Below are 21,356 nucleotides of genomic sequence, written 5' to 3'. Positions count from 1 at the left end.
ACCAGGGGTGAAATGGGGAGCTGTTAGGAATATTGTCCATTAAGCGCCGCCCAAAGGTATGATCATACCTTAGGCATTGTATGGCAGCTGACATGTTCTAATGACAGCGGAATAAATGTAAAGCGCTTTGATACATGTGAAAGGTGCTGTATAAATATCAACATTTATTTATTTTATTTTATCACGTGACTCAGCGGCCGACATCAAAGCATCCGGGTTGTATAGTCCACTTTGGTGTTCCCACTCTTCACAACGTTCTGGTCATCCACTCAAAAATATCAATATCAATAATAATCAAAAAATAAATATTAACATCAATATCAACAATAATCAAAAATATTAAAATCAATATCAATAACAATCCAAACTATTAATATCTATATCAATAATAATCAAAAATATTAACATCAATATCAATAATAATCAAAAATATTACACATATCAATCATAATTTAAAAAGTTAACATAAATATCAGTAATAGATCCTGTGTCATATACTGGGGTACTCAAAAAGGTGGTTTTGTTACATTTTGATGTGCAGCTTGGATTTCAAAACACTGTCTCTTGAGTATTCCTTCACTTAGAAGATTCAATCAGGTCTTAAATTGAGACTAATTTATTCTATATTACTCATGTTTTTAACCTGTTTTAAAATCATTTTTAATATTTTCTTATGACGTTTGGCATGAAATATGCCAAGGGTGGTTTAGGATTAGGAGAGGAGGATTAGGAGGAGGAGGATTAGGAGGAGGGATTCGTATCGTAAATTTGATCTAACCCCCCCATTAAAAATTTGAATCTAGTAAAAAAATGTCTAAATGAACTCCCAGACATCAATACCAAGTAAATAAATACAGAAGGTCATTTAGAGGACTAATACTTATTCAGAATGATTGTAAATGTGGAAAAAAGAGGTGGGGTTAAATCCCACCTACTTTGTGATTGTTTTTGCCCGCCCTCTCTCATTTTTTAACCGATTTCCATAAAAACGGTGTCAAAATGCTCAGGAGGATGAACCACTTCAAATGAGACGTGTAGGTAAAATGTTCGAAACATTTCATTTTTTTACTATGTAACACAAAGGTATCTCCAAGTTCTGACACAGGACCAATAATCAAAAATAGTAAAATCAATATCAATAATAATCAAAACTATTCTTATCAATAACAATCAAAAATATTAACATAAATATCAATTATTATAATCAAAGATATTACACATATCAATAATAATAAAACAAATAATATAAATATAAATAATAATCAAAATATCAAAATCAATATCAATAATAATCCAAACTATTATATCAATATCAATAATAATCAAATATATTAACATCAATATATCAATAAAATGTTATTTACTGAAAGCATTTTGGGGAAAGTATAAACATAACTAAAAAAACCTGAAAATAAGATAACATAACATAACATAAAGAGATTTGTTAAACATTAAGAAAATGATATAATAAACAACTATTTTTTACATGACAGCGACCATTCCTTTTTATTAGGGAATTGTAATTGTATTCAGGCGACATCCACTTGACGCCCGTGCCCCGTGACTATCTTCATTAAAATTGGCGGTAGTAGTTTTAGGAAATCGGAAATTATCTTTGCCAGTTATTTTGTTGGGTTTGACAGTTTACAATTATAATTTCTCTGGTTTTAACTATGCTTAAAGCCATTATTATAACATTTTCTGAGGGGGACGCCCGCAATATTTTTCAAAATTCTTTTTTTTTCACAATTATTCACAGTACGTACATGGCGTGCGGGACGGTGATCTACACAACAAAGGATCGTACCATAACACGACCGAAGGAGTGATACGTATTGGCGACATCCGCGCTGGTAGTAAATTCCAATTTTCTTTACTTAGTTGTTCGGCTCAAAACTAAAAGGGGATATATCTGACAGTAAAAGCTAACATTTTATGGCAAAGAAATGCTAATCTATTTTGTATGAAAATGTTATAATATGGCTTTAAGTGAGAAATGTTCCATGAGTTACTGGTATGTAAGAATAACGGGTTTGTCATATACAAAGGAACCAAAATTACGTTACTATCGAATTTGTAAATTTTCAAACCGAAAAAATGCCTCGAAAGTAAACTTTATTTCACTATTTTCATAAAAATTAACAAAAATTTACTTCATTTTACCCAGAAGCCATGTTAAATAACATTTATCCTGTAAGTTACAAATAATGACGTAGGCAATTATTAGGGTGTCAAATAGTTACTTACCCTGTGTATGGGCAGCTGTAACCAAACATAATAGCATAATCACCCAGGATAAATTCATCTTGGTTACACAAGATGTTTTCGTCTTGACTTTCGTCATCTATAAAAACAGTTAAAATTATTGATACTTTAGAACCTACACACTATTTATTAAATAAATATCTCAACATGTTAGACATCAACTTTAAACAAGAATTTGTTAGTCATACGCAATCAAGCAGTTAACATTTTAAGAAAAAATAATAAACAAAAAAATAATAGAGCACATAATATTATAGACTTTTTGATGCCAATCCAAAATGCAACTTTGTGCTTATTATGAGGCTATTCTGTAAAGGCCCATACCCCATACAATCTTACTTGCTATCATGCTATGTTTTCAGATATCATTTACATAGTTCATAACTTGTTTTTAAATGACCATCTAGTTATTTCATGGGGCTGCCATTTTTTGGATTTTAGATAACATCCTTTCAACGATTTGTGATGAATGATATTGTCAAACACTCCAACATGAAAATATTTAATCAGGGATAATGCACCTATAATTTTTTTTAAAAGAAGACGAGAATTTATAAAGAATATGTACACTACGTGGCCGGTAGTCTTTTATATAGCCATAGCTGTAGCATCCCAGCAAACACAAAAACGTTTTTAAAACGTTTTAAATAAGTTATATTTTGGGTTTTGGTTTAGGTAAAAACGTTTTAATAACATTAAAATGTCGGGTTATATAAAGGTCATGAAATCGTTTTAAAACGTTTTGTATGAAAACACACTACAACAATATTTTTAAAATGTTTTCGAAATGTCATTGTAAACTATTTTTGCAAACATTTTTAGCCAAATATTTTGTCAACACTTAAATAACATTATGTAAAATATTTGCACCCAGCAAACACAGAAATGTTCTTAAAATGTTTTTTACAAAACGTTTTAATAACATTTAAATGTCGGGCTATATAAAGATCGTAAAAACATTTTAAAAACGTTATTGTAAATATTTTGGGCAAACATTTTTTTTGCAAAATATTTTTCAACCCCAAAATAACATTCTGTTTAGAATGATTTGTACCAAGTTTTCAAAAATGTTTTTGGAATGTTATTAAAACGTTTTTATACCCTTTATATAACCCGACATTTAAATGTTTTCTGTGCAGTAAATTACCAACAAATGTTATTTAATGTTATTAAAACGTTTTATACCATTAATGTACCCTTTATATAACCCGACATTTAAACGTTTTCTGACAACCTGTTATAACCTTTTGCGAATGATGTCGAAAACGTTTTGTGTTTGCTGGGATGGCAGTCGATCGCTGATGTCACAAAAGTATCACAGATTTCGTTTATTTATTTATCAAGGTAAGTTTTGTTTTTGAAACTTTACTCTCGGTGCGGTTTAAAACTTGAATAAAATTAAAACCAATACATTTATTTTGGAGGACTGTTAAAATGGCTCAATATAAAAACGGCCCATGGCACATATGTCATTAAAAAAAGTGACTTTTGCAATATTGAATTCACAGGGAAATATAAGAAATGGTATTTTCTTTTGCTTCTAGCAATAAAAGGGGATTCTTTACAACAACTTCAGTGGCAGGTACATAGAGGGCAGTGTGGCACTTTCACCTGAACATCTAAATCTTTACAAAAATGTGCTATGGGCCGTTTTTATACTGAGCAAATTAAACATTTAGCATAGAATTTGTATTATACCGCGAATTTTAAAAAAAAATCAAAATTATTTGAAATTCAGAATGCAGTTTGCTGTGTCTGATATGCTCTTAGGTCCCACGCAGGTGGGTTACAGAGCCCTTATCCCTACGAAAGGGGGTTGTACCACCCCACCCTAAGATTTTTTATCCTTCATAAAACAAACGCTCGCGTTTACGCATTTGTAGATCCATCATTTGCGCTCATTTTAGAGATAAAGTTTTTACCCCAGCCCCTTACCCGGGGTAGGACCGTCCATCAAAGATGACCATATAGGGCCGTGCACCAATGTTTCTACAGTAAAATCAATGATTTTTTGTAGATTTTTTATCCGAAAATCAATTTTGCCTATACTTTTGTACATAGCCAGAATATCCCAAATGTGCATGGGTACCCTCACATTATGACATTATAGCAACAGTATGAGGGGAATTATTGTACTTATTTTGGTTATCACTGTATCGAAGCAACCCATAGCTATACATTAGTACTAAATATTATGACGTTTGTAATTGAAAATTACTGTGCAGGTTGCAACAACCCCCATCTTCGTAGTCCGTGTTACAGAATATGGTTCAGTTGTTCTTGGGTTAAAGCCACATTTGTTTTTCTGTATAAGATTGACTTCAGTCTGTTGAAGACAGCAAATTTAAATTGATATTTTTTTTTTCCATATCGTAAACAGAATTGTCAGCGTAAAATAAACGCTCTTCTAAATGCACAGCAGAATCTCGGGTATTAATATAGTTCCTTCGACATTAATTATTTTTATTTATTTTTTTCATGTTTATTGCCCAGTACTTGGATCTGGTGGTGGAAGAAAAACATGTGTACAAATAATGGCCTATCCACCAGACCCCTTCAATGCAAAATCATTACTCAGTATTCAATACATAGCTTCATATAAATGTATTATAAAGATTGTGAATACAATGAATGAGCTATTATAGTACTGTTTTTTTGTTGTTGTTCTTGTTATGTTTTTTGAACAGATAAAAAACAAAAACAAAACAAAAGACAAAACAAAAATACAGCACACAAACACAAACTTCTCACACCTCACATCCCTTATACTCAAGACACATCCACATCAAGAAGGCAAGACAGGACAAGACACGACATCCAATACATTCAACCCACATTATTACAAAGCATGAAAAACATTTAATTTACAAGGAAAAATGTAAGAAAAACCATGTGCTTTCTGAAATACATAAATGAATGGAAATGGCAGGAAGTGCCGTGCATTACTACAGGGTGTATCAAAATGATTGGTACCGACGACTTCTCATTTTTGCCGAATTGTTTTACTATTTTTTGTGCCAGTTTGGGGTTAATTGTTTAAATATTTGTAATTATAGTAGTTTTATCTTCTCTAAGAATTTTAGATCATAAAGATAGCACATTCTGTTCAGAAGTTACATGATTTTAAAGGAAAGTAGGTGTTTTTACACTTTTCGTCGTAACGCTGGATCAGTAGCGCACCATTTTCAAAGATCTATTTTACTGCAAATACCTTGTGAGAATGATATGTTGAAAATCATGGAAATGTTAAATATTTTCCTTGCCTATTTCTTCATTCATAGTATATATAAATGTTCTAATCAATATTTATTGGCCTTGAATGATTTAGGTGAAAGAAGTTTGTGTATCAACACCTTCCAGGGCGGTGATTTAATTGCAGTTTACAAAAATTGAGATTACAAAGTAGATGGTGTGGCAGAATTGCTATAGACTGTAGACAGTGTAGGTTAGTTTAGACCTGGTAAAAAGTTATTGGAATGGCTCCACAGTATTTCACACTTCAGTAGTGCAGTCATGATCTATGTTGACATGAAGCTATGGAGAAGTGCAGAGAAAGACAGTTTCCAAGAGCAAGGCGTATTCCATGCAAACATGCTATAACTTGCAATGTTTCAAAATTTGATATGGGCAGTTACATAAGGCCGAATGGGTCTATCCCAGGTGTTAAGTTCATTCAAGATAGGGCTTCACCTCACACTGCCAGAGTCTTAAGGCAGGGACTTCAGGAACTATCTCTCTAAAAGCATGTGTAAAGCAATCTTATGTTATGTAGACTGAGATGAGATATTAAAGAGCATATATGCAACAAATGGCTCAAGTAGTGAACCTATTCATCTTATGTTGTGTAAGTAAAGCCATGATTACGTCGATCTTCGTTTAAATGACAATAACTCCCAAATGCATCAACCTATCAACTCTAGAGTGTATAGGTGTGATTTTTTACGTGAGGGGTGAAGTAGTGTGGGGTGTGTATGTTTGTGCGGTAGTGGTAATATGAGGACGATAATGTTGTGTGGGGAGTAGTGCAGTGGTGGATATTTGAGTGTGGTGAGAATATGAGTTCAATATGAGTTTGCTTTTGATTCGGATTTGTGCAATATATTTGATTATAATTTTGTGCCATGTTGAGTTACCAATATTAGTAATACTTTGTAATGATTTGTTCTTAACATTGTATTAGTTTAAGTACTTGTAAATTGGTATACTCTTTTAAATTATGATTTATATGTTTATGCTTTTTTATAATACTCATGTATCTGTATGTTTTTTAATGTTATGCAGGGCCCCGTGTAAGAACAGCATTTTAGCTGATCGGGCCATCCTGGGTAAATATGATGCAATAAATAAATAAATAAATAAATAGATTATTAGATCAATAAGTTAACATATGCCCCTTTCTATTTATAGTACAAAAACTATATTAATTAGCAATTTTATATTTTTGGTATATTTTTGAAAATGTCACATATCCCGGTACCAATCATTTTGATACACCCTGTATTAAAAAGTAAAAATACAATACCAAGAACCAATAATTAAATCAAAAGAAAAAAATTGATACAACTTAATGGGAAATTTTTAAAAGATCAATTTTCATCAAAATCAAAAGTGAATTTCTTCAAATGTTGACCAAACTGTTCTCTCAGCAATTTTGTATTCAGTTTTCAGCTTGATTGCACAAGTTTTAAAAATGCCTGGAAATTTGGATTACATTTCTGGAATCTACATCTATAAATATAAAATTTCAGATAAAGAATCAAAAAGTTAATACCCCTATTATGTTAGAGCTTAATTAATCCATGCCAAACATTTTCCGAAAGTTGGAAAAATCCCTATTTTCACCACATTTCATGTCAATAAAAGTGCTCAAATTATCCCACAGGCATGACAGGGGACAGATTTTGTCACAATCGCAAAACATATGAATATAAGATTCAGTCGATTTTTGACAAATAACACAGAGGAGAATCATTCCCTCGACATTATTGTTTGCATGTTTATCGTTTGAATTTGAGGTGTATGCAAAAAGGAAAACTTTAAATAATGTACCAAGACAAAGTGCTAACTTATGATGATTATGCCAAGTGGGAAAATCAGTATAAAGGTTAAACATTATACTGCATACAATGCTGGATGGCATAGACATCATGAAATCACTATGTGGAATGTTACGGGTCAGTAAAGCTTTAGAAATTCACATTTTGGTTTTCTGTATAACTATAACGTTGACTTCAGTCTTGAAATTGGTTATTCGATCACATCATAAACATAATATAGTGTGAAACACGGAGATCCGTTACCGCCTACGCATAATTTATATGCCTCATGATTACAATGTTAACCAAGTAACTACAGCATAGAAATTGTTTTTAAACATATTTGACTTAAATTTATGCAAATTAGGTACTGTTGCATCGCTTGGAATTTCATAGACTCTGATATGTGTGAACTTTAGGAAAAATGATAAATATAGAATGGATATCGTTGCAATTAGTGGTGTGTGTTTGATGTCCATTTAAAAAAAAAACATCGGTGTACTTAAATCAATTCTGATATGCATTACTGCTTTTAATATTAATTATGGCTATTAATGTTTTGTGAGTTTGTTTATGTATGTTTTATGGGATTCCCTTGTAATAGCGTTAGCGTAATGAGTTACTGTACCTGTATGTGTTTAATGTGTTTAGCACATTCCAAAAATGGAAAACAAATCCAAATAAAACAATTAACCTTTTGATGAAAGTTGGAGTGATCAGGTAAGGATAATTTTTGATAACCCCACTAACATCAACATGATCAAAAGAAAAAGCCACAAAAAGGGAAACCTGGGGGTATTCATTCATGTATTTGTAAACGAAACTAGGGATATGGTTAGTTTAGGTTTAGGATTAGGGTTAGGGTCAGGTGTGGGATTAGGGTTAGAGTTAGGATTAGGATTAGCTTACCCAAAGCCCAGGGAGCACTCCAACTTTGGAGGTGACGCGTATGTAGGGCTGTTAATACCCCCTTGTTTCAGCATCGCTGTCACCCAAAGACCCCATATTTTTACCATGCTCTGTCACCCGAAGACCCCCTAATTTTCCATTTGATCTGTCACCCAAAGACCCTTACAAGTTCAATTTGAACAGCAACTTTCATTGTTACTTATTTTGAAAAAACAAAACAAAGAAATTTGAAGCCATTTAAAATCGATTTTAGAGGTTTCTGTGACGCTGTTTCGGTTCTCACTCAAAGATTCCATTTAAAAAACAGGTCATGTTCTCCCCCAATGACCGCATATTTTTTACATTTTGCTCTCTCCGAATGCCAACAATCATGCTCTCACCCAATGACCCCATATTTTTTTTACATTTTGCTCTCACCGAATGCCCCTTACTGCGAAAGTGCCAGCCCAACACCTATACCCATTTCATATTGAAGCCCCCCCCCCTCCCCCCACCACCATCGCGGGGCTACAACGTGCAATAGGATGTAACGCTCCCGAAAGGGTTACAAGGACACTTTTTACTGCACTGGTCAGAAGTGATGTGGAGTATGCCAGCTCTCTCTGGAGTGGTACATCAAAACGTAATATACGATTAATTGAAGGCATACAGAGGAGAACAACAAACTATACTCTACATTACCCTAATTTAGACTATCGTGAGAGGTTAACTACACTAAACCTGTTTCCTTTGTCTTTTAGACGTGAAATCCTTGATCTCGCATTCTTTTTTTAGATCTTTATAACCTTAATCTTAAGGGAGGGGGAAAGGGCAAACTCCAAGACCCCAATAATTTTTTCCACAAATTTTTTGGTCATATATTTTTTTGGTCAAGAAATTGTAAGCTATCGGGTCAACCAGATAACATTGGAAATTTCCTCCCCAAAATGCCAATTTCATCTCTTTCAATTGCACCAACGCTTTTTGGATCGAATGGCTTGCCATACTTGAAAGTTTGTGAATTTTTGATTGACAGCATAATATTTAGATATTTAGCTTCATTCTAACAGTAAAGTCTAATTTAAAATAATATGCGCACATGACTTTACTGCTTATCCCGGCTGCTTTTAAAGCTTTCTTCATAATATGGACGGTTTTCCAATGTGCAACGTGACATCTTGCCATGTGATCGGCACATTGATCATGAATTTGCTCTGTGAAATTTGTAAACACAATCCAACAGCTGTTTCCCACTTCCGGGTCAATCAGCATACAATTCATAAATTAGTCAGCTCCGCCCACCCAGGAGGGTGAGCGTTCATAGGGACAATGTCGGGAACTACGTCACGCTATTGTTCGACCTAGGCTACATCATTTTTGACGCATGCGTGTTCGTCAATACAGCTTAAGTCTCCTCCACCTTCGCAACACGGTACGTGGAGTGACTGGAATCACACTGACGGCGGAGGAGAATACTAGCTGGTCAGACAGTTTAATTCTATCAAGCATATAATACCTGAACATCGATTCATCGATTTACTACAGAATATAATATATATATTGTATACTCAAAATATAATTGTAAAATTGTAAACCTGTTAACTTATTTATTTGTGTAAGTATATCGACACGTGAATAACATCATGTAGAAACAAAGTGGCCGCTAATCCGCCTGTTGTCTAGACCTAGGCTACATCGGTTTGGTTACGGAACTTGGGATGCCTATCCCTTTGTCTATTATTCCTGGCCCACCTCATTCCAGTATTTCAATTTTACAGGTCCACTCGTATAGACGTAAGCTATAGATAGTCGTCAATCACTGGACGGCTATAAACTAGCGTACACGAGACTAATTTTAATAACCAAATTGGGGGGGGGGTATCTCTATAGAAGAAGATAGAAGAAGAAATATGATTGGTGGAATATTTCTTTAATTAACCAAATTGACCAATAGAGAAGCAAGTCTCATCGAATCTGACCTTGCATGAAAAATGGAAAAAGGCGTGCTGTTCAAAACATATGTGGTCAGTTTTCCGACAAGGATTAGCATCCAAATAAGGCAAAAGGCAAAATCAGATCATAAAATGAAATAATCGCAAGATTCCTCGTTACATGCAGTAACAGCAGGGTAAGTAAGAAAACGCGAATAAACAAATTGGCCCCAGAAATCGATGTTTTAACCCAATAAGTACAACCTCGGGTGTTTCGAAATATTACTAATTTTTTACTTATCTACCAAATAAGTAAATAAATAAATCAGTAAATAAATAAATAGGCATAGGCCTAAATAAATAGATAAATACATAATGCAGAATGCAGTTAGTATTTTAGTTACAAAAAAACCATTATATTAATACAATTTTCTGCTATGCACGCAAAGGACTTGTGCCTTTAATATCTGCGCCAATCAATAATGGGTCTTTCATCATGCTCACACACCATGTTAAACTATTGACCATGCTGACTGTATCCCTGTAGGATTATCTACTGACCAGCTAAACAATTCAGTAACGGGGGTGCTTTTAATATACCCAATCAAGTCTACATATCAATGTCATAGCAAATAATGGTCAAAGGTCAACGTTTCCAAAGAAGTATAGTATGTTGACGAAAGCTTTCGTGCGGGAAACATAAAAACATACTCGGCAGTCGTGGCCTTTTTATGAGATTTGATACGGCAGCGTGACTATATATTCGCGTTAATTTCATTTTAATACACCCCCTATGGAAGACGTGACCTTAATATCCCATACAGGGAGCGTGAATTTCAAATGGGATTACTTGAATGAATACCCTCATTTTAAATCTACAACCCCTTTGTGGGAGATTAAAGTCATCTCTTCCTAGACTAATTCCAATCAGCCGTCTACACTTCGCATGTACTTTGTTATGCTTCGTAGTGACGACTGATAATCTTCCAGTCCATATCATGACGGACTTCTGAAAAATATTCAATGCGACTTTGGTTGTGCGCGGTAGCGCGATTGACTAGCGGCGCCCGTGTACCGCGTCGCTGTACCGCGCCGCTGTGATAAGATCGCGCTCTGAACTTCTAAAAACAACAAACTCGGTCAAAAGGTCAATTTGGACACAACTGCGCATGCTCTATCCGGAATCCTGTTGCAAAATCCGTCACTTTTTTTTCCACGTAGTTTTCTCAGTCGTCAATCCAGACGGTTGACGACTGAGGGCAGCAGTCTACATCTCTTCCATGAGGGGTGTATGGATTTCAACTGGAATAGCCCAATTGGATAAGGAAAGACTATTTCTCCGGCTGTATGTATGTGCAGCCGGATGACTATAGGGTTGATGGATGGCTGTATGTATGTTACAAATTAGTTTTAGGCGTGGGGTATGGACGAACTTGAAGTACAGGTATCTGGAGAGGGGAAGCAACGAGTTACCCCAAATCACAGCAGCAGGTAGTCATTGGGCCGCCGAGTGCGAATATCTATTTATTTTGAATTAGTGCTTGTTTTAAATTTTTGGGCGTTTTTCCAAAATTTGATATTTTTGGTGATATTTCAAAAAAGCAACATGCCAAAGACAACTCTTTGGGCACATAGTTTGTTATAGTTATTGCAGTTCTTTTCCACGTACATTTTGTACCTACGTTACCATTTGCTTTGGTGATTTACTAATATTATATATTTTTGACTACAATTTGGCGTTTTCAACGCGTTTTAAGCTTATAATGAAATTAACGCGAATATATAGTCACGGTGCTTTTAGAACAAACACATGTCCATTGCATTTGAGTCTATTCAGGCTCGTATTCATGGGGGCGAGGGGCGGTCCAAAAACTGCCAAATGCTCAAAAAGTTCCATGCGAGCGTATTGCGAGCGAAAAGTAGATGTACAGAACCAGAACCCTCATTGCGCTCTCTTTTTCTCTTGTTTCTGAAAGGTAACTCACATATGGTATGTAAAGAAACCCTCATTCGTTAGCTTTAACAAACCGAAAGAAATATTGCAATCGGCTCTTTTAAAGAAATGTTTCCGTTTTTCACTCCGTCCACGGAGGAGGCTTGGCTACTTCAAAGATTGAAAAGGAGTAAATGTACCATGCGTGAATATCAAGTATTCCTTAATGATATCTTTATCAAAATAATGAGCTTTATTTAGTGAATGGGCTTTACTGGTGGGTCTATGGGCTATGGATTGGGTTAAATTTCATTAACTTGTCGGCAAAATGGATATGGGATGGCACTTCTCTTGCTATACTTGCAAACTTAAACTTTTTTTCTTCGCTATTTATGCCTTTATGTGTTATAAAGAGGGTATCTCTTCTTTCTTTTTTTATTATTAAAGCTAACGATTTAAATATTCTTTACATACCAAAATACATTTGATCAATTTTTCAGAAATAGGAGAAAAAGAGGGCGCAATGGGGATTCTGTTTTTATTGGGACACCCTGTATTTAGCCCTTTTTGGGCAATAAAGGTTGAAATTTTGAAATAAAAATTCCACATTTTCAAAATCCGCCCCACCAATATCACTTTTTCAAAATCAGCCCCCTCCCTTAAAACAAAAACGAGCCCGAGTCTATTAGTTACGAGGGGTGGTTAATAAGTTCGTAGAACAAGGTACTTGAAAATGTACTAGCCAAATTATTTCTATCTCACTCTTGAGCATGGTCACTACAAACCTTAATGCACCCGTCGCAATTTTTCTTGAAACCATCTATGTCAACAAAATGGAAGTCTTCCGATAGCTCCGTGAGCCACTCTTCATTGAAGGATCACCAGCATTGATCAACAGCAAACCTGATATTATGAAGGTAGGACTTAAAATTCTGTAATAGGTTTCACTAACTGGAGACCATGCCTGAACCACAATGTGGTTACTTTAGTTAACTGACCCCTCTGTCGTGAATGGCAGCTTGACAAACTAAGAATAGCGGACAGGACACAATCCAAGAACAGTCACATTCACCTTTGGCCACATATAGATTGCTTCTATACTTCTATGATTGCTAACTTGCCTCGGTCCTCATTCTAAGTGTATAGAAGGTGTGGACTTGAATATGTCAATTGGTATCACTTTTGTACATAAATATTCTGGGACCCCATCTAGAAGACACCCTGGAATACCCAATGTTAATGGATTAATGTTGAAAACACATTCACCAGTGTTTCTTTCTTATTTGGCTCTTTATTCATTATCAATGCCACTGTTCGAGCACGTATATCATTAGTGGTGACGTCAGCAAGTCTTTCGGACCTTAGATGATCTTCAAGGACGCTCATTCCATCCTTGAACTCGAACCATTTTATTGCTGTTGAATACCAAGAACTTCATTGCCAGTTAAAGCAACTGTACATTGTTAAGTTTCACTTGAGTTTTCACCGCCGTCCGGAGAAATTTCCATAATGACCCTGTTGAATACCAAGGACTTCATTACCAGTTACAGCAACTGTACATTGTTAAGTTTCATTTGAGTTTTCACCGCCGTCCGGAGAAATTTCCATAATGACCCTGTATTCACTTCTGGTAGTACCTGTGAATTCATGGAGGTAGGCTTTCTCTGAAGAGTGCCCTGCCCACATACAGTGATGTAAAAATCTAATATCTTTGCAGTTATGTTTTGAAGGAACAAGCTTTCAAATGAGACCAAATTCAATACCGTGCGACAAAGTAGCATACCGAGTTCTACGAACTTTTTGACCGCCATTCGTTTCACAAATTGCGAAACTGCAGTTTATTTGGAAGTAACATCGAGAAATGAACAAACTCTACAGGAGGAAAGGAATGAAAGATCAAGATATTTCTATTTGTGACACGATTTGTTCCATGTTTACCAAAGGCGGCAAATTTGAAACTGAGATAAAGGTAAAAATTTGGAGTAAGAAACAATAAAATACATCAGAAAATAGACATCAAAAAATTTCATAACTTTAGAACTAAGTATGCTAGACCTTTGGCGTTTTCAGTAAATGATAGCCTGTTCTATGTATAATGGTATAATTACGGTAACACAAATGCTTCCTTTGGCCCCCATGTACCAAATCGTTTCACATTTTAGACCTCAAAACACCTGTCATGGCTGTTGCGTAACGTTTTCGTTGGATTCGACTGTATACAAATAAGCATGTAGCTCAACCCACAATGTAAAACTAATACTGTATAAAATAATTGAATTAACATAAAATCTATATTAATGGACGCCGTCTTAAATCTACAGTATATATGGTGAAATTTATAGGGAAATAAGAAGTTTCCTTTCCCCACGTTTTGATAGTTTTGGTTAAGGCATTGACGCTGAACAAGGTTTTGCAAAGAGATTTACCGCCTAGCATGATTTGGTCTAATCAAGTTGGTCTCGTGATACAGATATGCGTGGGTATTATGATTATTAACTTAAAGAACTTTCTATTAAAATGCAAAAAAGAAAAGTTGGCCATACCTTGGGTTGATTATGTTCCGTTAACGATGAATCCCCGCGTTACGGTTTTGGTAATAGATATCTCTTTCATAAATGTGTTGATGTTACAAAATTCGGCAACGCAGAAGGCCGAGTTCATTCAATTATCATGAAAACTATTACAGACCTTTGTTTTGCATGCACAAACGCACGTAACCTGGAACGGACTGCCAGCAACCATCGAGCTAATAATAGCTCGATGCAGCAACTATACATTTTATAGGTCATGACATGATAATAATTGTAGGCGTATGAATTCGCCAACAATACCGTATGTTATGGGTCAGCGGAGAATCTACCTTTCCTTTTCTTTGTCGTCAATTTGCTACATTGACGCCTAAATCCTTGGTTACCGGATCACGCTATTTTGGTATGCCTTCGAGTGCCATAATTATACTTAGTTTCTTCAATCAACGCATGTGATACATTATGTTTTGAATAGTGGATATAAAAAACTAAAAAATATCCAAGCTTTGCGTTATGCCGAGTTGCGTTTTATCATGTTCAAAGACTAGTGAAGGCCTTCTCGATATTCGTATATGTTGTTCGTACAGGGCCTAAAATACATTCTTAACCTATTCACTGTAGAAGTAATGTAACAAGATGAATTATAGCAACGGGTTTAACCCAGTGGGCACAATTGGGGGAAAATGCTGTAAGGACGTTGTTATAAGATCGGACGTCGGGCAACCAAATTCCAACGTTAACGCAAGTACTAATCTATGACGTCGATACACCTATTAGTGACGACATCGCACAAACATTATTTTTTGGGCAATATAACGTTTACATTATGGTACTCTAAATGTAGTGCATATGCCTAAAATGGCGGATTTAATGAGGTTGAATGTGAGCTTTGTGGGGGACACAATCTCGGACTTCAATTATACAACATTGTTCTGTTATTATCAAATTCCTTGGGGTTTGAGGTGATATTTACTAACTGGTATCCGTCAGAGCTGAAATGCATTTGCAATGGACCATTTTTTTGAAAATGGGAGGAGGTTAAAATATGGCTCTTAAAAGTAGTAACTACTCAGAAAGTTTGAATGTTCCCCACTGAGGTCAAATGCTATAAACTTACGGTACAAAAACAACTGCGCGGATTCATGGATGTACAATGAGCTCACGCTGGCTATCTGTGTACAGTCAATTTATAACACTTGGCAGGGGGATTCAAACTTTCTTAGTACGTTCCACTTTTTAGAGCCATTTTCTCAAAAGGTCCAACCACATTCAAAACTGGTACATTAAAAGTGCATTTCAGTTCTGATCAACACCTACTGGTATTTAGGTTCAGTACACATCACCTCAAAACGTCACATAAGAAACTTAATTCTATGAAAGTATAGTCTACTGTGTAGACCCTTTTTTATTTAATAATCACTGTTCTTTGACCTTCCCCCTCTGACCATGGAAGCGCCATCTATGCTGTTTTGAGCCAACAGCTAAATCTTCAAGTTGAGGGCTCACTCCGAAAACCGCTGCCCACCGAGAACCGCACCATCGGGTCCTTTTTCCCCGGGAGGAGCGGTTCTCGGCAGGTTTCGGAATGAGCCACCAACGTTAAAGATTAATAGCTATATGCTGTTGGATCAGAATAGGAAAGATGGCGTTTCCCATGCATCAGAGAGGTGACGACAGAAAACAGTGATGATAAATGAAAGGAGTCTACTACAGTAGACTAATGAAAGTAGTGAAATGACCAATCACACTCAGCTACACTCAGCTCAGGGTTGCTCAGTCTGGCCACCCAAGTTCAGAACTACCAGAGCGTAAGCTGCTTTATTCAAAGACGATGGTATTATTTATACATTTTTATTTTATAAAAATAAAACTGTACAAACTTATATAGAAAAAATATACTAAACATTCACCTACTAATACTAACATAATATTATATAATTAAGTAAATGTCCACACATTTATGGCAGCAAGCAATTACCCTTCAGCAATACTAGATTTATCTTGCAGCCAGAGAGGTAGAATTTTGTTTGACTGCGATAAGTACTATTCATCAGTTCAGTTCCAATGTTTGTAACTTTCACATTCAATTTATTCATTATCATAAAATATAGTACCAAGTGCGGGTACATATGAAGTATACAGGCTTTCAAGTCTGAAAGACAATTGTGTGAACTCCATTAATTGCAAGTCTTTGCTATGTGTTTTTTAAGCTGTACGGAATTAATATTTTGTTTAATTCCTAGTTAGCACCCTTACATTCAGAACACCGCATTAAAAGCCAATAAGACATGAAACACTGATCTCTCACTAAGTTGTTTCGATTAATCAATATTGTTATACCATGTACACGGTATAGTGAAGAGATCAGATGGTGTTGAACATGTCTAGATGTTTACAGCATGATTCGATATTTCGGGAATTTCTAGCCAGAATTACACGAGGGATTTCCAGATAGAAATTCCTTACAAAAATGAGACTCTAAATTGTTCCATAGTTTTATGTCTTTTTCGGATATATTATTTTCATCGCCTAATGAGATAGCTTTTGACTGGAAGCAGGTTCTGTCCGGGACCCGCCCTTTATTTAATTTTATAAAAATAAAACTGTACAAACTTCTTTAGAAAAAATATACTAAACATTCACCTACTAATACTAACATAATATTATATAATTAAATAAATGTCCACACATTTATGGCAACAAGCAATTACCCTTCAGCAATACTAGATTTATCTTGCAGCCAGAGAGGTAGAATTTTGTTTGACTGCGATAAAGTCTATTCATCAGTTCAGTTCCAATGTTTGTAACTTTCACATTTAATTTAGAAGTTTCTGTCCTCTTTCGTTGTGTTTACATACAATGCTGCCATAAGATGTGGTATATTTAATGCAAACTTTTTTTTATGAAGAACACTGGTTGTTAGTTCATTTTATGAAGGGCGAATCACTCAAGATGTGTATAGATTCCCATAAAGGTGTCTAGAGATCCCCATCGATTGACATGCTTGCATTGCTATCTGTAAAGCAAAAACAAAAACAGAACCAAGAGTGTCATCACAGATGATCACACACAGATGGACTTAACAAAAACAGGTTGACAAATAGGAGTACCCAAAAGCTTGAAGCCTCCTTCTTATGTGATGCTTGTACACATTGATAGTCATCTTGTCATGTGCTTTAGCAATGGTCTTAGTCCGGCTGCCAAACGCAATTTTGCCACTGAAGCTTGTTTTGGTGTCCATACTTTTGTTTTTGATATTTATGGATATTGCTTCTCAAGACCACCAACTTCAAAAATAAGTTTACTGGACCTCTATCAGCATTGAGTATTCTGAGATATGGTGATTCAAAGTTCACACAGTGGTCAAAATTCAAACTGTCCAAATACTGTTGAAAGTTCCCCAAATTATTCCTCATACCATGGCGATCCAGAAAAAGTATAGTTTTACCTATCTATGACATCCCTTTTTGCGTTATAAGCAAAAAGGCCAAAGGTCACGATTTGACCTCCACAGGGGTCAAAACAATGACTGATTTACCATGTTTACTAGCTCAATTTTGGTATAAAAATGGGCATTTGTTTAATCAATCCACTTTCACATAACTGCCACCCAAATTTGAGGACAAAAACAATGAAAAAAATGTAAAATTGTATTACATTTGGCAAAAAATCTGTCTAACATCGTTGGCCAGGCTAATTGTCCAGGTTTGTGCAGTAACTAAATGCCAGTAATTACTATTATTGTTTATACTAGGATTTGGGCAGGTAACATTGTCCTTACATATTGCAATGTTCTTTTATACTGGTCAGGAGTTGGACATTTTTATTATCAAGGATTATGTTTTGCCATAAAATGTTGAGCTTGTGTAACACTATATGAATAAATCCAGATGTGTGATGGGTCCAATTTCAGATTCTCTGCGGAACTTCCCTACCCCTTCGGGTTTTTACGCCTACATTTATCATGTTTATGTACACTTACATGCTATAGGCCCTGCTCCGCTAACAGATGAGCCCATAGCCCAGTTGCTACCACCGTCGATCATCAACTCATAATTGGCCTGTTGTTGCATGTACACCTGCACGGCTCGATGAACAAACTTGTACTGCTCCTGTAAGAATAAACATGCAAAACATTGAGCATTCGACCTGGCCCATGGAGAACAAGCTATCGCAAGGGTAACAGGGGTATTACTTTATATAATAATTGTTTGCTCTTTTTATGTGAAAATACCTCGGTTGCTTTAAAAAAAATAAAATTAAAAAATCAGTTCAATTTCCCGATTTTTTTGTTTTACTTTTTTTTACATCGTTTCCGGAAAAGTTTCATCTCTCTTTGAGAAGGACGCGTGCACAGAATGGATGGTTAGGACAAATCTGAGAAGGGAGATTTTTGTACTTGACGAAGGAATGACAGTCGCCAAGAAGCCCTTCTTTATATTTTCTACCCCAATCTAATCCTGCTCCTCTCTGATTAGAAATGGATTTCACTACCTTTTACAACGCACCGTATTAACATACCATCCAAGTCCAACCCCATCGTTACATGTAAATCCTATATGGAGGAGTTACAACGGGCGTGGGACTTACAATGGATTTAGGTCTTATGAATCGTAACTTAACTCTTTGTGAAATTGATCTATGTTCATGTTACTGACTGTTGACAAAGGAAAACCTCTATACAACAGACACAGAGGAACATGCAACGTGGAAGTACTTGCCTTGCTTTGGACCATGTATCGTCGTTGTCTCCTTAACTTGGCGCATACACCAAAGATGTCAAGTGTCTCACTGTGACCGGCAGCTAGCTGTTGCAGTAAGATATCAATAGCTACAAAGGTGCCTGATCTGCCTACTCCAGCACTTGAGGATACATAATGGAATAAAATAATGATAATAACAAGTCGATTATTTAAATTACGCTGTGCGTAAAATGTGTTACAGGCAGACGGACGGACAGTTCTTGAGCCACAATGTTGGACTCTGGGTGTTTTATTTATTATTTTATTTATTTATAACATTCGGCCGAAGCCAGGCTAATCCCAATAGTGCTCAGAGGCTACTAAATTCAAGGGATGCCATCCGGATATGACGGGACAGGGATATGGAAAGAAGTCAGATTTTAGATACAGGAGGAAAACCGGAGCACCCGGAGAAAAACCTGCGAGGACGATCATGGATCGGCAACCAAACTCACATGTGGCGCCGCGGGGAATTGAACCCCGGCCACAGCGGTGAGAAGCGAGTGAGAAGACCACTACACTAACCCGCCCACTAACTTGCAGCTTAAAAAAGGGTCAAGGGAAACTAGTGAACGATAGACTGGTTAGTGCATGATTTTGCGCAAGACGACCAATAAGAAAGCCGATACTTCGGAATGCACGCTTGTGTTGGTCTCAGAGACACGGGGATTTGACAGTAGGCCACTGGCGTAATGAGATCTTCAGTGACGAGGCCCGGTTCTGCTTCTACAGACATGATGGCCGATTCAAGGTACGAAGACAGGTTGGTCAAACCCTGCTTGAGGATTGTATGCTTCATATAGTCCAAGGATGTAGTGATGGAATAACAGTATGGGCAGTATTTCACAGTCGGTCGAAATCAGAAGAAGGACACATAATCCAGGATCAATACCTGCATGTTCTTGATACAGTTTCTGATTGCAAGAAGAGACTTCGGGAACAATTTCGTGATCCAAGATAACAACGCCCCGGCCCACAGAGCCCGACGCGTGGGTGAATTCCTTGAAAATAAGAAAGTAAAACTCCTGGACATACCGGCTTTGAGCCCGGATACGAACCCTAAAGAGAACTTATGGGCAGAAGGATCCCACAGGTTAGGTAATATGGACAACCAACCACCCTGCATGACTTTCGACACGCCCTAATCTCTTGCTAACGGGATATTCCACAAAGAACATTAGAATGCCACAACACACTTTGCAAAATTGTGCCTTATAATATATAATATTATATTATATAAAGAAATATTTGGAATAGGCGCAATACGTTTATAACATATTCAACGAGCGTGCCCCGAATGCCACAATACCCTTTGCCATATTGCCTTATAATATATAATATTATATTATATAAAGAAATATTTGGAATAGGCACAATACGTTTATAAACATATTCAACGAGCGTGCCCCGAATGCCACAATACCCTTTGCCATATTGCCTTATAATATATAATATTATATTATATAAAGAAATATTTGGAATAGGCACAATACGTTTATAAACATATTCAACGAGCGTGCCCCGAATGCCACAATACCCTTTGCCATATTGCCTTATAATATATAATATTATATTACATACAGAAATGTTTGGAATAGGAATAATACGTATATAAACATATTCAACGAGCGTGCCCCGAATGCCACAATACCCCTTGCCATACTGCCTTATAATATATAATATTATATTATATAAAGATATGTTTAGAATACGTATAATCACAGTTATATTTACCTGTATATACAGTTAACTTTAACTGTATATATTGCCACAAGGTACTTGAGAATATGTAATATTCCGTGCATATTACATGGAGGGATGACCGAAAGTTTAAGTTTTTGTTTAAGGGGGCACGCAAGGTCCCTCAAATTGGGAAATTTTGTATTGTATCTTTAAAAGTAATGATGATGAGTATATAGAAGTATGCATTTTCAAAAAGGAAATGATGCAAGGAATGCAATCAGTACGGCAGATTCCTGCATTTTCATTTTCCATGCCAATTTTTTTTCTGTCCACCCTAACAACTTTAATAT

General features: G+C 35.9%; 2 protein-coding genes and 1 long non-coding RNA gene across 3 annotated transcripts in view; all 3 read right to left on the bottom strand.

Moving 5' to 3' along the window:
* The window catches only part of LOC140163316 (uncharacterized), a 49,309-nt gene extending 34,540 nt beyond the window's left edge, over positions 1 to 14,769 (bottom strand). The window contains exons 1-2 of the mRNA XM_072186715.1: positions 14,597 to 14,769; positions 2,248 to 2,344 (exon numbers count right to left, since the gene is read on the bottom strand). Of these exons, the coding sequence (XP_072042816.1) occupies positions 2,248 to 2,344 (97 nt within the window). The 5' untranslated portion in view covers positions 14,597 to 14,769. The remainder of the gene's footprint in view (positions 1 to 2,247; positions 2,345 to 14,596) is intronic.
* Positions 14,770 to 16,344: 1,575 nt separating this feature from the next.
* On the bottom strand, positions 16,345 to 18,695 carry LOC140162397 (uncharacterized). The gene is made up of 2 exons (XR_011860269.1): positions 18,564 to 18,695; positions 16,345 to 17,597 (listed from the first exon to the last, which is right to left on the bottom strand). It is a non-coding gene; the product is annotated as an uncharacterized lncRNA (long non-coding RNA).
* Positions 18,696 to 19,185: 490 nt separating this feature from the next.
* Positions 19,186 to 21,356, bottom strand: part of LOC140163315 (receptor-type tyrosine-protein phosphatase beta-like) — a 47,202-nt gene continuing 45,031 nt past the window's right edge. Inside the window, exon 46 of the mRNA XM_072186714.1 lies at positions 19,186 to 19,444. Coding sequence (XP_072042815.1) covers positions 19,186 to 19,444 — 259 coding nt within the window. The remainder of the gene's footprint in view (positions 19,445 to 21,356) is intronic.

This window comes from Amphiura filiformis, chromosome 10 (assembly GCF_039555335.1).
Source record: "Amphiura filiformis chromosome 10, Afil_fr2py, whole genome shotgun sequence".
In the NCBI taxonomy this organism is placed as follows: Eukaryota; Metazoa; Echinodermata; class Ophiuroidea; order Amphilepidida; family Amphiuridae; genus Amphiura; species Amphiura filiformis.
This window is presented reverse-complemented; position numbering and strand designations above follow the sequence as displayed.